General features: G+C 41.9%; 1 protein-coding gene across 1 annotated transcript in view; it reads right to left on the bottom strand.

The window, feature by feature from the left end:
• Positions 1-5,149: 5,149 nt before the first annotated feature.
• The window catches only part of GOLGA5 (golgin A5), a 31,989-nt gene continuing 19,255 nt past the window's right edge, over positions 5,150-17,883 (bottom strand). Inside the window, exons 8-13 of the mRNA XM_080807766.1 lie at positions 15,949-16,077; positions 13,144-13,242; positions 11,166-11,391; positions 8,561-8,666; positions 6,920-6,983; positions 5,150-5,628 (exon numbers count right to left, since the gene is read on the bottom strand). Of these exons, the coding sequence (XP_080663892.1) occupies positions 5,548-5,628; positions 6,920-6,983; positions 8,561-8,666; positions 11,166-11,391; positions 13,144-13,242; positions 15,949-16,077 (705 nt within the window). The 3' untranslated portion in view covers positions 5,150-5,547. The remainder of the gene's footprint in view (positions 5,629-6,919; positions 6,984-8,560; positions 8,667-11,165; positions 11,392-13,143; positions 13,243-15,948; positions 16,078-17,883) is intronic.

Genomic DNA, 17,883 nt, shown 5'->3' with positions numbered 1-17,883 from the left:
TTCTCCCTTCTTCAATTTCTTTCCTGTCTCCAGCTTGGAGGGGTTGCTTGCATTCCTCGGCTCATGGCCCCTTCCCCATCTGCAAAGCCAGCAACTGAACCCCTCTGACTTCCGCTTCTGCCACCACATCTCCTTCTGACCCTTCTGCCTTCTGTTTCCATCTTTTGAGGACCAGTGTAGGATTACTGGATAATTTAGGATAATCTCCCTGCGTCACGATCCTTAACTTGCTTGAGTGATCGGTGTCCCTTTCGCCACAACGTATTCACAGGTTCCGGAGACTAGCACACGGACATCTTTGGGGGGCCACTAGCCTGCCCACTATAGGCACCCAGCCTAGCATCTCTTTTCTTTTTTTGGAGGGATGGGGGAGGAGGTGTTTTGACTTTGTAGAGAAAGTGGCATTTAAGCTGACGGCGGGAGGGACAGAGAGTAAACGGGGAGTGTTGTAAGCAGAGGGGGGGTCTGGAGGCAGAGAGGAGGTAATCGCGCACTGGTGGGTACGTTAGTCAGCGAGCACTAGGTTATGTTTCCCCACAACCAACCTCCCAAGTCTCAGGGTCCCACAGAAGCGAAGAGTTACTGCTCATTTAAGCTACACGTCCACTGCGAACATGCCCCATGTCTGACTGTGCCCCGCGTCGGCCTTCCAGGACCGAGGCTGAAAGAGCGGCGCCTCTCTGGGACATGCTGGGCTCACGGCAGAGGGACAAGTATGCCCCGAGCTCCTGCTTGGGGATGACACATATCCCCTCCACCCGTATTTCACTGGCCAAAGAAGTCAGTTTATAAGGCCAAGGTTGACAGGAAGTGAAATGCTTCCACAGGAAGAGGCCGTGAGTAATTGGGAAGGATAGGACTGGAAGGATCCAAGAGACCAGAGCGCAGACTGAGATGCGTGATGGGGTTGGAAGCTCAGAGGCGGTGAGGACCAGACCATGCCTGGCTCCGATGCGCATCAGTTTCCCTAGCTGGGGTGCAGGTTCCATGAGGGCGGGAGCTGGGTCTCTGCCTTACAGTCCAGCCCAGTGTCGCCCGGCCTTTTCAGTCACCGTTGCTCCCCGCCATGAAATCTGTGCCAGGTTGCCTGGTACACATGGCATGCACACCTGGGCTTTATATACAAAAACAGTACTCCCGAAAACCAACATTCCCCCCCTTGCTGTGACATCAGCCTGTTAGAAAGCATGTTCTAGCCACGATTCCATTTAAGGTTTTAATTGATTATTGAATTCAATTGACTTACACCGTATTTGTGAGTTCAAGCAAATTACTAGTGGCTGAAAAGTGTGCACGTGCAAACCTTACTACTTTGTATAAACTCAGCTTAAGCAGCACTCCTAGAGGGCAGAGGTCCAGCGGGGAAGAGAGGGAAATTTGAGATGAGGAAAGAACCTAATTACACGCAGGTGTTGCTTTGCAGAACTTCCAAAAATTGAACCTGAGTATCCTGCTTTCCGGAGTCTTCTCCACCGTCTTTCGGGAAAAGTCCATTAAGCACGACTGAACTTTCCCCGATGAGGAAAGCTCTTTGTCTGTGTGCAGTCAGGACCAGCAGGATCCTCGGGCCACCTTTTCGTTTTGTATTTTAGATACTTACAGGCTTTCTTTTTCTGGGGAATTTCTGGCAAGCTGCCCAGTCAGAGTCCTTAGCACTGTCAACATACCCGGCCACGTGGCTGCTCTTCTTTGGCCTGGTTTTAGGAACCAGACGTGCTGCATGAACGGACAGACGCTGAGCGACGGTCTCAGGGCACAGAGGGACGGTACCGCGTGGTGCTCTGCCTGGCACAGCCGGCGAAGTTCAGGGACCAGCAATGGAAGGCCCGTCGCAGGCCAGGCACTGGTCTGGGGAGGATACAACAGCGGATACAGAAGGACGGTCCTCGCCTCTGGGGATCAGAGATGTCCCAATATGTTGGGGTTTCTGAGGTCTGACCGCGTGCGACAGCAGTGGTGCTAGGCCGTGAGTCATGCCACGCTTGGACAAACACAGGACACGTTTGTCTTCATCTGTACTCTAGGATTTCATTTCATTTTTGTTTGTTCTTCACTTGAACAAACAGGAAGAGTTAACAGTGAATGTGGAGACCGAGAAGTTATGGGGGACGCGCAAGTTCATTGACGCAGTGTCCCTGCAGCTACACAGGGAAAGCAGCCCCCGGCCACGGGTTCAGCCTGTCTTCGCCGCAACAAGAAATCTACACTTTTCATCGTTTGCGTCTGGAGCCATTGTAGCCTGTGGGTTTCTGAAGTGCAGATTTTTAAGTTTTAAAATTTAGGAAAGCAATTTAAAGGAATTGGTGGTTCATGGTCAGAGGAGGTTACTAAGGAGAAATGAAAGGATTTCACATTCCAAGTCCTCCCCTCGGGCTATAGGTCACTACCACGCTGGCCCCACCGCTCTCTCTTTCCTCGCTCTCTCTTTCCTCACCGGGCCTGCTCCCATTCCAGACGCTTTGGCCTCATGTCAGCTACTGCCCAGGAAGCCCACCGGGTTTTGCATGGCCTACCCCGGCGCTCAGGCCCCGCTCGAGGGTCACTTCTGCAGAGGACTTTGCACCCCCCACCCCCGTTCCTTCACATTGTTCGTCCCAGCACTTAATAGCAAGGGTCAGTTCTGCATGTTTCGTCCGCCCTCCCACTTAAACATTAAGCCCCACCTGGGCAGAGACTTCCGTTCCCTGCTACTCCCAGTTCCTAGAAGGGACCAGCACACAGGGCACTCATACGTTGAATTACTTTGTAGCCTTATTAGAGCTTAAAATAAAACTTGACCACTCACTTTTTTCTTTGAGGCATCTTCTAAGAATAAGGCTTTGAACTTGATGTTCAAAGGTTCCTTTAAAAGAGAAAATCTTATCTTGAGGTGTATGTTTGAGTCTTAGAAGCATGAAGTCCATCTATTCTGTGTTCTTCTCACTCAGGAAAGAGTTCATAGGAACACTAAACATGTTCAGCATAACCACTAAGACATTTTTTTCCTCGGGACGCCTAGGTGGCTCAGTTGGTTAAGTGGCTGCCTTCGGCTCGGGTCATGATCCCAGCGTCCTGGGATCGAGTCCCACATCCGGCTCCTTGCTCGGCGGGGAGCCTGCTTCTCCGTCTGCCTCTGCCTACCACTCTCTGCCTGTGCTCGCTCGCTCGCTCTAACAAATAAATATATTTTAAAAAAAATTTAAAAAAAAAAAGACATTTTTTTCCTCAATCATTTCTTTCTTCTGACCAGTCACAGCCTGAAGAGACTGCCTTAGGCTGTCAGTCCCTGACTATGCTCTGTGGTTGAACAGTTCTTTACTTCTACATCCATCCTACCAAGGTGCCCACACGGGCCGTTTCCAATACAGCCAGCCTCTTGCCATAGAGAGCGAGCACCCAGTGAGGCATATCTGAATAGTCGGGGTTTTCGGCCCCACAGGGTGAGTTGGATTCTTAAGGCTTCTTAAACTGAGGCTGGACCTCCTGGCCCCAGATAGCCGATCCCCTCCTCCCTGAACAGACAGGCTGTTAAACATGTGTTTACAAACCCAAGCTTTTCCTTTGATGGTTTTGTTCTGTAGCAACAGAAATGGTAGCCTCTGATAAGCACAAAGTCTACAGAAAGGGAAATATTCTTCTAATAGGAAAACAATCTTATTTTCCAATTGATAGCTATAAATAGAAAGCAGTACAGAGTTCTGATAATATCTGTATACATACATATCTGTAATGCATGTGTATTATACAGACTCTACATATGTATAATGTCTTTAAATGAATACACTGGATAAAAAAGGAAAACAACTGGCTCTCATGCGATCCCTTTAATTAGGTCAAGGTTTCGTGCTATCTGAGGATAAATGAAAGGGAACACTTTTTAAAAATTCCCCAGCTGTTAGTGGCTAAGAATATTGAAACTGAAACTCAATTAAAATTAAAACTAAAAAAAAAAAAAAAAAAATCTTGGAAACACTTTGTCAAACTATTTCCAAAGCCAAGAAAGTGCAAAGACTGAAGAAAGATTTAGAGGCAGGAGGACACACAGAGACGGGAAGTCTGGCAGGACACGACAGGGAAGCATGTGCTGTTTTCCATTTAAGTTATGTAACCTGCTTTTAATCATTTTTCAGAAATTTTTCCAAATTAGGAGAGAGGAAAAACCACCTTTAAAAGATAGCAGCAAGACTACGCTTGTCCTTTATCGCATTTGAGATCAAACCTGGCCTCACAGCTCCACTCCGACAGGCCGCCGCACCCGCGTGGGCACTGTCGCGTACACCCGCAGTCTCTACCCCCATCTCTCGTCTCCACTTTCAGCTGATGCGGCATTTCTGCCTTCTTCATTCACGCTAAGTTGAGAAAAAGCTCAAGCATGCGTCAGATAACCTTCAAAACCTCATTTTCTGATGAAAAATAAGAAACATACACATTTCCTAGGGTATCAAAACTTCTGGAGAATTAACAGCCAATTAAAATCATGGTACAGATGTCATTAACAGAAACTCTGGTCAGGTTTTCAGTTGGGCACCGGCAGACGTCTTCAACAACATTCCTGACAGGAAGAACGACCCGCCCCTGCCCAAGATGTACATGTATTAATCACACGTGCAGACAGACCACCAGTAACCAGAAGACTAAGAATTCAGACATGTGGAGGAAAAGGAAAGCCAAAAGAGACACTGAATTTAATGTAAAGGAAATGTCTCTTTTCAGAGACTCTGGAACATTTTTGCACTGGAGTGTTTTAAAAGTACAAAGGTTGATAAAACAGATTTCATTCCTAAAAGCTGAAAGCAGGGATGTTTAGAGCTAACCCAGGGCCCAGGCTAGAGAAAAGGGAAACAGGGGGACGGTGACTGAGCGCGTAACGAGCAGAGGCGGCTGGCACGGTGGGGACGGGAGCGAGAGGTGAGCACGACGGAGCGGGGGCAAAGCACCATGAATCGGCCACAGGAAGACGCCGCTGCTGCTTTCTGCTCTACTCACTCCAGCTTGTTTGGGAAGGTCCTATTCAATGGGGATGAGAAACTATTATTTTAAAAAAGAAAAACGTACGGTAAATTTTATTTATGTGTTTATACAAAAACTTACACCAATCCAGTCTTTAACATGTAAGAAGTAAATCCATATTTGCAAAGCTAAATATACGAAAATACAAAAGCAGACGGAATTATCAAAAAGAAAACATTTTATTTGTATCACTAAATACAATTAGTCTCCCTGATTATAACCCATAATGCGTGTCACCTAAAATAGGATGGTCTGTACAGAGGCGAACAAACCCAGCCGGTCTCTGTGTATACGATTATACACTGAAGCTCTGACTTCAGAAAAAGCAGAGCTGAGCTTATTAAATTATTGTCTGCCTGTTTTAGAAACTCTTACCATTTGAAGGAAATGAGAGGAAGATTCAGGTAGCAGAGTACTTGTATAATAACTTAACGAGTTAAAAGCCTGTAGTGATGAAATAGCCTTGGGCACCTTTCTCAGCGGTTTTAGGCGACTGGTCCTTCTGCAGATCCCAAGTCCAAAAAAAGACAACCAATCACTGAAGTGACTGGGTCCAGTTCATTTGCCATGTGGTTGGTCATGGTGCATTTCTGGTGTGTAAGTCAACAGAACGATCATGACCCAGAGGTGAAGCAAAGCCTGAAGAAAGAGCAAACAATTTATAGATTAGCCAAGAAATCAATCTTCACCAAAGGCTCGCTGTGTCGTACCCTGAGGGCGGGAACCACGTCTTATCTTTGCAGTCCTGAGGCTAGCACTGGGGTCTGCAACCTTGCAAGGGCCTGGCTACCTGTTTACTGAATAAGTAATGAAGAAATAAACATGCAAACAAACGGGCTAAGTGCAAGGGAGGGTAACGGTTTTGAAACCTACACAATCCTCGGTTGAGAATTATCAGAGTTGTCAGCGCTCTCATAAACACGCACGGGTACACATAAATAACCCATCAGGGGATTATAAGGTGGAGTAGAGGCCAGGACTGAAACTGCTAGATACACATGAAGTTGGTTGCAAAGGCTTTTTAGAACAGAGTCATGGTTGTATTTTGCAAAAGGGGTGAGCCGTGATTTGGTGAAGAGGAGACGGGAAGACACTCCTGACGGGAATAATGGGTCAGGCTTCAGAGGCTGATTTAAGGTCTAACACGGGACCTACAGTGAGGACTTCCCCCAGCTCCCTCCTGGCAGTGCTGACAGCACGACAGACACCTGGCGCAGGTGTTCCTTCTCAGCTCTGACACCGGAATCCACCGGTGTGCCCCTATTCTAAATCCTCCTTGATGCTGTTCAATTTTTTTCTTTTCTTCTCTCCATCCCACAGTTTCTTAAGAACTTTTTATTCAAAGGAGTAACTCTTCCCTCTAGTGGATCACAGAGAAATTTCTACGTAAGCTTTTTCTTTTTCAGGAAGACTGCTTGTCTTAATTGAACTCAACTAGATGTCCTCACTCAGAACAGTTAGAGGGCTTTTTACGGTCAAAGGACACATGAAACAGTATCCCAAACCATGGTGACCATTGTATTAGAGGTAAGAAACCTGGAAGAATGGAAATCAACCTTGAGGTCCTTTCAGAATGCAAAGAAAAACACATGAAAATAATCAAAGAAACTTTACATCGACATAAAAATGAAATCAACTGTTTTGCACCCCATTTTTGTCATTAGAGGGGCTCAGAAGTGGAGGTAACAAATTGCATTACAGGTCGTTTTATTGTAGGACAAGCCTTTGAGCAATTTATGTTTTAGACGTAGTGAACTGTAACTCTTACTTGCATCCTTGAGAAAAAAAGTTTTCATGGCCAACAATGAGTTCTATTTTCTTTCAAAACTAATTGCTGGACTTTTAGCCAAAATGATCAGCAACTGAAAAAAACTTGCTAAAAATCAAGTGTAGCATTATTTTTTCAAATAAGTTTTTCAAATATACTTACCATATATATAATTACAAAAACTCGTGCTATGGGGTATCTTCGGAGAAAAATTCCCAGGCGGATGCTGTGCAAATGGGGGAGGAGGGGAGGAAGACAGGAGAACAGTTACACTCAAAGCACAAATTCCTGGGGTAACAGCTAATGATGCTTTTTAGGATTTCTTGGATAAACTATTAAGGTGACCACCTAAAATTAAAATAATTTTACAGTAGACTCTTAAGTGATTACTTGAAATAACCATACAGAAACATCACAGTAAACAAATACTTTCTCTATTCTTTGTGGCTTGACTTAAACACAGTCTAGTTCTCTTAATTCTTCGGCTACAACTATAACGGGAAAACTCTCTAAATAATTCTTCTTTTAGAGACCAAAGAAGTTACATGGAAGAGATAAGGCGAGCATCAACACATGTACAGGAAAAAGAGTCTGGCTGGTTAATGCCTGCATAGCTCATCTAGAAGTTGGTGCATGGACACACGCTCCTTCCTTCCTTCCCTCCTTCCTTCCTTCTTTCTCCCTTTCCTCCTTTTTCTTTTTTCTTTCCTTCCTTCCTTATTTATTTAAATTATTTTTATTAGCATATAATGCATTATTTGCCCCAGGGGTGCAGATCTAGGAATCATCAGGCTTACACATATCACAGCACTCACTATAGCACATACCCTCCCCGGACACATGCTTCTAAAAGGCTTAGAACTACAGAAAGGCAACTGAACAATTAACTAAAGTAAATCTGGGAAGAATAGGAAGCCCAGATCTTACTACTCACACCTCTTTGCAACATTTTTTCCCTGTCAAGATGGATACACATATAAGGCAAATACTTTCTTCTAGGCCTTTCTGCTTCTTTCAATGCCATCAGTATAATGCCTCGTATCTAATTTGTCTAAAAATTATTACATATGTTGAATAAATGAATAGTTGAAATAAATGTGCTTAATAATCTGAATATAACGACTATGGCATTGTTGGCCCCATGGCTTCAAGAACCTTAGCAAGTCATTCTCTTGATTTTTAACACCACAGCTCTATTCTTACACAAAAATGTAAGATTGCTCTATTTTGCAACAAGTCATTATAACTGTGTTTAATTATAAACACCAAGAGGCCAAAGAGTTTAGTGGATTATTTAAACATGACATTTATCAAGGCAAACATACACTGTTAAAACGTTTTTTTTATAAGGTGCATGTCTGCTAGTATAAAGAAGTTACAAATATACAAAAACATGTATATAGATGATATGTTGCTTATGTAATATATGTAAAGTATATGTTAACATGAATACCGTTCATGTAAACATAGTGGTATCTTTTATTCTCGTCACATGATAAAGTAATGAAAAAAACATTTCAAAAGATGCATTTACATGAGATAGAGATTTTCTCAATGAACTTTAATATGAGTGAACTACAGAAAGGGGAGAGATGATCAGGGTTAATCATCTTCAGTAAAACACAGGCACTGGCCCACCACATGAAGCAATCTCATGAGATCAAAATACTGTGACAGGAAGCAGGGAAATATTGCTCTAAATTATCAGCTCTGCCTGATGGGACTCACTGTGACTGAAGCCACCAGAAAATGGTACAAGAGCAGCTGACAATCCATCACTCAATCATTACTGCCCTTGCTTACCTAAACTGGTCAATCGAACTAGCAGCTTTTCGGACTTTTCCATACATTCCTGCCAGATTTGTTTCTGTATCATTAAAAAGAACAGGAACGTTTCGGAGCCGTGTGCCTGTTTAAGCAAGAAAATAATGAATTAATGTACAAATACCAAAAGCAATGTCCTAACAAAATTATAGTTGAATATATTACTGTATTAGAAATAGAAGAAATTCTCAAAGGCCACTAAGCATTACACAAAGAAGGTGAAACCATAAAGACAGATAAATCTGATCATATAAAATACTTAAACTTCTATATCCATAAAAATAAAAATTAAAAAACTAAAAAAATTATTTCCCCATGAAATTAGTAAAAACTGAAGTTTACAAATACCAAATGTTGCCAGGAGTCTATATTAATGAGCACTTTCTTCCTACGCTAGCAAGAGTGAGGCCAGACACCCTTTCTACAATGCTGATGACTCCCAGATTGGTATCCCCAGCCTGGACCAGCAACTCCAGACTCATCTACTCATCTGTTTTGTTTCCATCTGGATGTCTAACATCATCTCAAGCTCAGCATGCCCAAAACCACGATTCTGACTTTCTGCCCTCCCTGCCAACCTACTCGCCCTGCCATTTTCCCCATCTCAGTACATCACAACATTGTTCCATCAACTCAGGCCAAACCCTTGACTCCTTTCTCTTGAACTCCACATCCAACCTGCCCACTCACCTTTACGATAACCCCCTCAAGATCTCACTCTGGTTTGAACTGCCACCATCCCTCACACACATTAATATGATGGTTCCTCTCTGGTCCCCTGCCTCCACTCAGCTTTCTGTAATCTATTCTGGACATAGCTGCCAGAGGCATCTTGCCAAAATGCAGTCAGTCACCCCTCTCAAGATTCTTCAAAGTTCTCTGAATTCCCCTCTGACTACTCTCCCCGCTCCCTCAGTCTTCTCCAGCTGCACTGGCCTCCTTTCTGTTCCTACAACATGCCAGCATGGCTCCTACCTCTGGGCCTTTGCACCTGCTCTTCTCTTTGCCTAGAAACTCTTCCTGCAGACCTCCCTCTAGTCTACCATCACCTTACCTCCTTTGGGACTTCAATAAAGTGGTTTAATTTGCCTTCTTTGGTATGTGTAATTACTAGTGAGACTGAACACTTTTCTAACCAGAAATACCATAATTTTCTTCTAGTTTTTCTAGGTTTTAATACTTAATTCTTCAGTCCAACAGGGATTAATTTTGTGTGCAAATGAAATGAAGATTTAACTTTAAACAAATTCCCCCCAGCTCACCAGCTAGTCCAGCACCACAATGATTCACTGATTTCTGACAGATTATGTTTAATTCTTATGTATTGATTAGGATCTTCTCCTGGGCTATTTTGTCACAGATTAGAATTTTTTTGTTTTCGTTTTCTAAAGTAAGCTCTAGGGGCCCCTGGATGGCTCAGTCAGTTAACTGTGTGACTCTTGATTTCAGCCCTGGTTGTTAGATCAAGCCCTGTATCGGGCTCCACGCTCAGCAGGGAGTCTGCTGGAGATTCTCTTTCTTTCCCTCCCTCCCTCTTTCTCTCTCCCTCTAATAAATAAGTAAATCTTAAAAAAAAATTGATTTATATGAAAAAATTAAAAACCAATAAAATAGATAATATAAACATATACAGCAAAAATGTCTGGAAGGAGATATTCCAAAATGTTATCTGAGGGGAATGGATTATTTGGATGATTTTAATATCCTTTTTTTGGAGATTTCTTTTCATAGCAACCATGTTATTAAAAAACATACATGTAAAGTAACAAGTTATTTTTTAAAAACTTAAAAAAACTTTTATTTACTTTTTTAAAGGATTTTATTTATTTGACAGAGAGAGAGAGAGCGTGCACAAATAGGGGGAGTGGCAGAGGGAGAGGGAGAAGCAGGGGGCCCAACGTGGGGCTTGATCCCAGGACTCTGAGATCATGACCTGAGCTGAAGGCAGACGCTTAGCTGACTGAGCCACCCAGGCGCCCCTTAAAAAAACTTTTAATTGAAAGCCAAAGAACTGAGGAATTTACTGAATGACTACTTTGTAGGCATTATGAAGCTCTAAGATTAAAAACCGGATCTGTTGAAGCTTATACTGAAATCTTTAACATTCTTCTTGATTATATATTTTGGGAATCTACAGATTTCTCTACTGAAATAATAGAGCATGGATATACTTACAGGGCTGTTAACTTTAATATTCATAATTACAGACTGGAAGATTTTTACAGCAAATCTTCAAGTTTCCTGAAAACCCCTTACTGCCAAATTATCTACCTTGTCATCAGTATCTTGTAGAATGTCCTACGTATTTCAATATGATCATTGTTCCTCAAGTCTCCCTTCTCCAAGTCCCATACTCAGGAGCAGTATATTAATAGCCCACTGCCAAGCGGCTAGCCGACTGTCAAGATCATGTCAAACAGTGCACGGCTCAGGTCTCACATCAGGAGAAAAGCAGTGCTTTGCTGGATGGAGCTTCTTTTCAAATAAAAATGGTCTTCCTGTAACTTCTCAAAGTCACGCCTCAATTAGCAAGGTTGGAAATAAAGGCAACGCAATGTTCTTTTGAAATTCCTTTTTTTGTTACCTTCGCCATTGTCAACTCCAGACATATTAATAGAAGACCCATTGTTGCTACTTCCACTGGTGGAGTTCACCTGCTGCTCAAGGCGCTCCAGCTGGAAGACCAGAGAGTTCTTCTCTGTGCTGAGACTCTCTAGCATGGTCTGCTTCTGGATGAGAGTCTCTGTCAGCTGATGGAGTCGGTTTTCTAACTCAGACTGACTACTGTTGCTCAAAGTTTTATTAGTAAGCTGAAAGGCAAAGTGTTCATAAAATTAGTACATAAAGTAAAAGTCTTACAACATAGAACCTACATTCCCACATGTAAAGTGTAGCATTATTCAATTTCTCAAAACTCACTGTCTACGGAAGAGATTTTTAAATTGTATTAATGGGCCGCAAAATCAATTTGGTGGGTCACAACCAGATTTTAAAAATAGTAATAGCCTAGAATGGGACAGAGAGTACACAGCACATAGTATGTAAGAGTATCGTTTTGTGAAACTTCTGTTTTAGTATTGTACTTCTAAGTACATCTGAGTTATTGGGACACAAGGTATACTCTACTTCTCACTGTGGCGTCGTGATCAAAGACATCTGAAAGCATCGATCCACAGGACAGTCTGAACCTCTTGGCCGGGAATCAAAACCCTCCATGACTCAGCAGTTGTGGCGCAGTGCAAAGACCACAAACTGAGGTTTTAGGTTTTCACCTCTGCTCTGCAATTTTCTAGCTGTCTGACATTGGACAAATCGCTACATCTCTCTGTACATAATATTTAGGGATACTATTACATTCTATTGAGTATCAGTGCAGTGGTACAGCCCACTGAGGTTTTAATGTGCATTCCCCTGATGAGGGATGATTTTGAGTATTTACTTATGTGCATATTTGGCCACTCGTTTATGGGTTGTTTGTTCGTTTGTTTGGACAATGTATGAAGATGCTGACCTCTTTTTAATATTGTAAAAATCAACTTCCTTTTATGAGACAAAGATTTTCCTCTGTTCTACTTAGATTAAAAAAAAACTTTACGAGCTAACCCCCTAAGATTAATTCTTAATTAACAAAAACAGGACAGAATCTTAGGCTTAGGAGGCACTCAAAAAACATTTAATAAATACAGGAATGTTTAAGGATTAAACCAGTTGGTGGTTCATGGTCCTTTCCTTTGACTTTCTGCTAACAAGTCATGTTACCACTTGTAAGCACTTCACAAAAGTAGGTGAGGGAAGAATGGAACACTGAAATCAGATGCTCCTAACTCTTAGAAAAACGAAAATATTTTAAAATAGTTTAAATCATGGACTGCTACAAAGTCTGACAACTTAAAAACTAAAATTATTTGCCTTTTTAATGTTCAAACTACATCATCAGCTAACTAAAAAAAGAAGAATCAATCTTTATGTAAATTATTTAAATGATCGATGAGCTCACTATTTATTAAGTCAATAAATATGAGGGATAAAAAACAAAGTGAACATAAGGCAGAAAAGGAAACGCCAGAATTACAGGATAAGTGGATGCATGATTTTGTCACAGTTAATGATAAGCGCTGATCTGGGTGGTGGGCACATGTTATTTCCTAAAGTTTACATTTTCAGAGTTAAAAAGAGGTCTTGGTGACTTTACAAAAGACCTGTCAATTGTTAACAGGAAGGTATCACTGGATTTTTCTTAGGAAAGAGAAACAGTAATTATTACACTGGCAGTCAGCACAACCACCACTGAAGTTACAAGATATGAAATTTTAGGGTAAGTCCCGTGTCCTCAGATGGCTGTGGCTACAAGACACTTCTAGATGAAGAAGCCACAGAATACAGCAAACACAGATTAAAATGGCTTTAGATGAAAATTCTGTATCAGACTGAAAGAAGCATCTCATTGTTCCAACAGCAGAACGCCACTGAAAATATGAAAAAAGAAGGTCTCTCTATATCCTTTGAAAAAAGATTAGCTTTGCGATGTTATCTTTTCCCAAGTTGTGAACACTCATTCGTACCTGATTCCTAAGTTTTTGAATTTCTTCTTCTCGATCTTTAATCCTGCTTTGCAATGTGTTCTTCGTTCGATACAGATCTTCTTCTATGTAGTGGAATTCCTACAAAGTGAGACGAGAATAAACGGAAGCTAAATCAGTGCTCCCGATTTCATCCCCAATATCTGAAACATTCCTGACACACAGGAGGCACTCAGCCAACGTGTGCCACATCTATGCGGAATGAACAAATGAGGACTGTTGGAAGGGTCTGATGAACACTACTCCAGCAGGATGTATCAAGTCTTTCCATGGTCACAGGTCTCCACTTTTCTTGGGTAGATATGTAGGGATAGCACCGCTGGATCACGTAAGTGTTATGTCTAACTTACAGGGAAAAAACTTGCCCAGTTGTTTTCTGAACTGGTTTCAAAATCCGTGCAGCATTTTGCAGCCCCACGGCAATATGGGAGAGGCCCAGTTCTTCCATATCCTTCCCAACATTTAGTATTGTCGTCTTGGTTAAGTGTAGCTATTCCCTGGGGACAACCTGATATCGCGCTGTGGTTTCAATGTGCATTTCTCTAACACTTAATGGTGCTGAGCAGCTCTTCATGTGCTTATTTCTATCAGGCAGTGTTAGAACATGTTTTGTTCTATCATGGATAAACAAGGAGAAAAGACCTCCGATTCACTGACAACTACACAAATGTGCTGCTGGTTTGTACAATGGATACAATGAGTCGGTGTCAGTTGGAATTTAAGAGCACAGCACATGTCAGGGAAGAAAGAACAATTAGCTAAGAATCTTCAAAAGCATTATGCTTAACTGCAGATGAAGTAAGTAAAGGGAGCTGTATGAAGAAGTAAAGACAAGATGGGATCGAACTGCTAGACTCCTTGAGAACATTTAGTTCAACCTGCTCACTTCACAGATGAAAGAAACTGAGATAAGTGAGAGCAGAGAAAATGAGGCAGTAATTAGGAAATGAGAACTGCAATTTATAAGAAGGTCTGCATGATTTCTTTTAAAGCTCTAGGCTAGCACAAAATTTAAGGTTGAAATTACTTAAAATTAATAAGGAGCGCTAGAGGACTATTTAATCCCAAGATTAAGCACTTGCACTTAGAACATCCGATGATTAAATAAATAGCCTAGAGCTACAGTCAGCTGTACTCGCCTCTACTGGACTCTATCATTTTAAAAACAGGCCCCGGCAGTGGATGTGGGAAGACCATCTGCCATAATAAAATGAAAATTATCTCACTAAACATCAAGAACATCAAATTTTTGCCTTTCAATATATAATAGCTCCTTCAATAAATTAAAATGCAATTTCTGGAAGGACAGACAATTTTATAACTAAATTATCTAAGGCAGCCTATGATGTACTCTGCAGGTGGCTACTCGGTCATTTTCTTACCACTCAGGAAACAGATACAGGTGGGACCTTTGCAATAAAAACAAACATTTCTCATAATAGAACCAGTTTCAGAAATGATAAATCCTAATAAAAAAGATCTAAAGAATATAAACACACAAAGCTGAAAATGTTGTTTAAGTGAGGCACTGATCATTATAACAATAGTTTTCTGCAAAATGAAAACAGATTTTATTGTGAGGATAAAATAATATCATGTATACTAAGTGTCTATAATAGTGTCATTATTCAGTAAGTTATAAATGTTACTAACATTAGATTTAAAATCTTGTTCTGAAAATGTGGATGTAAGCATGTTTAGCTGTTTTAATAAGGAAACTATTATGTAAGCATACTAAATAAAATAGTTTGGGGAGCAGACAACTGCTAACTGAACAAAGAAATGTAACTTTAAACATGATTTGTAAGAACAGTCTATAAATATTTCTTCTCAAATAGAAAGATCAGTCTATTACCACACTAATGTTGTATTTATATATATATTTTTTAAAGATTTTATTTATTCATTTGACAGACAGAGATCACAAGTAGGCAGAGAGGCAGACAGAGAGAGGAAGGGAAGCAGGCTCCCCACTGAGCAGAGAGCCCGATGCGGGGCTTGATCCCAGGACCCTGAGATCAGGACTTGAGCCGAAGGCAGAGGCTCAACCCACTGAGCCATCCAGGTGTTCCCTGTATTTATATTTCTATTAGATAATATTACTGTTGTTCTTAGAAAGTACAAATGTAGTAAAATGTGAAAGTCAACAGCTGTTTTTAAGTTTTCCATACATACACACTGTAACGAGGAGATATAAAACACAGACAAGGTAGCAGCAAGGAGTCTGGGACAGGCCTTCTGGGTTCTAGTCTATTCTCTGGTTAACTGTGTGAGATTAGGCAAGTCCCATAACCACTCTGTGGGTCTATTTCCTTTCTGTGAATTAAACAGTGAGGGGGTGGGTAGTAACAAGACAGGAGAGGACTAGAAGGTCCCCTTTACCATCACCACTCCATACGCATTCTGCAAGAACTTCAGTAACTTGCTTCACCGGAGCTCCTCAGAGAACCTCCAGCAAAGCGTCTTCCTTGGTAACCGTCCAACTAAAATTTTTTTTAAAATTTAATTTAATTTTTTTATTTTTATTTTTTATTTTTTTTCGTCCACCTAAAATCGTTACCTGCGGGGAGCCTGGGTGGCTCAGTCGGTTAAGCATCTGGTCATGGTCCCCGCGTCCCGAGATCAAACCCCACGCTGGGCTCCCTGCTCAGTGGGGAGTCTGCTTCTCTCTCTGCCCCTGTCCCCACTCACGCTCTCTCACTGGGGTGCATGCTCGCTCTCTCTCAAGTAAATAAATAAAACCTTTAAAAACAAACAAACAAACCAACACACAAACAGGATCGTTACCTGCTTCTGTCGCTCTAATTCGGCCTCCAGCTCCTGTTTCGAGGCTTTCTGCCCAGCTATTTGGTCTTGCAGCTCTTGTAACTGTTCTCTTGCTGATTCTGCTTCGCTAACCTGCTGTGCCTCCACATCCTGAAACGACGAGCCTCACATGTGAAAGCAGTAATCAACTGTTCATTTCGACATCTTTCAAGTACTCCCGCTGCGCCATGAACTGGGCTCAGGAGGCACTAGAGGGATGGGGACAAGTGAGACATGGTCTCAGCCTGGAAGGGGGCATGTAAGCAGGCACTTCACTGTACGCCACAGCCCACAGTGAGAGAAACGGACGGATCCTAGAGCCGCCACAGCGCGGGAAGCACGGGGCTGGGTGAGGATGTCAACAGCGGCTGGGACAGTACAGCTCTAACCAAAAGCTAACAATTTCCAAAGGAACAGGAACGTAACGTCTGTAAGACGGCCCCTGGAATTGCAGGTTATAGTTTGTATGAGTGGGCGTCCAGTAGCAATGTAACTTCTCTCTCATCTCACCTGAGGTTAGCCTCTTTTTTCATTGTATAGCTTTATTACCGTTATCTGTTCTTTTATCTTTCTCTATTTCTTACTTCTTCACTTAGTGTCATTATTGTCACTTCTTCAAACTCAAAAACCACCTTCTAAATTTCCTGTGGAATCTACTAGTGGCAAAGATGATGACTCCAGGTTTCTATATTTACCCCCTGTATGGGTTAACCAGGTGTCTGTCCATACAGTGCTACAAGAGATTAAAATCGGCATCTTAATTTGCTTTTTATCTTTTGGCACAGTCTTTTTATATTCATCTATGCAAACTCTGGCACTTCCTGTACTGTTTGAAAGAACCGGGGATTAATGATACGCCCAGATAAGAACACCAGCGTGCTACCCTAGTTCCACAGCCTCGTGGATTGAGAGGAAAGCAACAAGAAGTACAATTATTTCCCCCCTCCTTGAGTTTTTGGGGTTAGTAGCAGGTACACTAATCTTTGTCATCAAGTTGACTTAATCAGATGAACTCTTGTGAGGCAGACAGTATGAGCAGTGGGTAATAACACATATTCTGGAAAAAAAGAAACAAAACACGTGTTCTGGAATCAGAAAGACTAAGGTTCTAATCCTGTTACTTTACTAGTTATAGGAAGCGACTTTCCTTCTCTGTGACTGAATTTCTTCAAACTGTAAAATGAGAATATGCCATCTCCTTGGGGGACTGCAGCAGGAAATCAATGGAAGGCTGACGCTGAGAGGTTAGTGCAATGCCTGTCCAGAAAGTTCTTAGCTATTACAGGCATTAACAATTCTCCCATTTTGCTAGATATACCATAATCCTTATGGTAGATTTTATAAACTTCTTGAGAAATGCTCAATGTCCTCAATGATGCTGGGGTAAGGATATTAAATAAAACGAGTCATATTTTTTATAATCTCACCCAAATACATATATAATAAATAAGACAAGGTATAAACAGGATTAGCATCTACTCAGTTTCTAGGTTCACAGGAATGAAGTCTTTGGAATTCAAAATTAATTAAGGAAAAAAAAAATCCAGCCATACAGACTATAAGGACGACAAGCCTCGACCAGCTCTTGTACTCTGCCAATAAGAAGTCCAGAAGTGACATGAGCTACTATTTGTTGAGGGCCTGATGCATGTCAGGAACAATGCTCGGCCCTCTGACACGTATCTTTATCCACAGGAGAACCTGTGTTTATCTCTACTTTATGGATGAGAAAACTAAGGCTCCGTGAGGTGAAGCGTCTCTTGCAGGTAACAGATCTACTAAGTGCCAAAGACGGGACACCTCTACCCAAATCTGGTATTCAAGCCCACACTCTAGGTAAGAAACCCTGGCCTTACAACGTCCACACTTTCCTCTTGTAGGTCCCGCCCATCTTACGAACCAATAATTTGCTGAGTT

This window comes from Martes martes, assembly GCF_963455335.1.
Source record: "Martes martes genome assembly, chromosome: 7".
Lineage (NCBI taxonomy): Eukaryota > Metazoa > Chordata > Mammalia > Carnivora > Mustelidae > Martes > Martes martes.
Note: the sequence above shows the minus strand (reverse complement) of the source record. Positions and strands in the feature narration are given on the sequence as shown.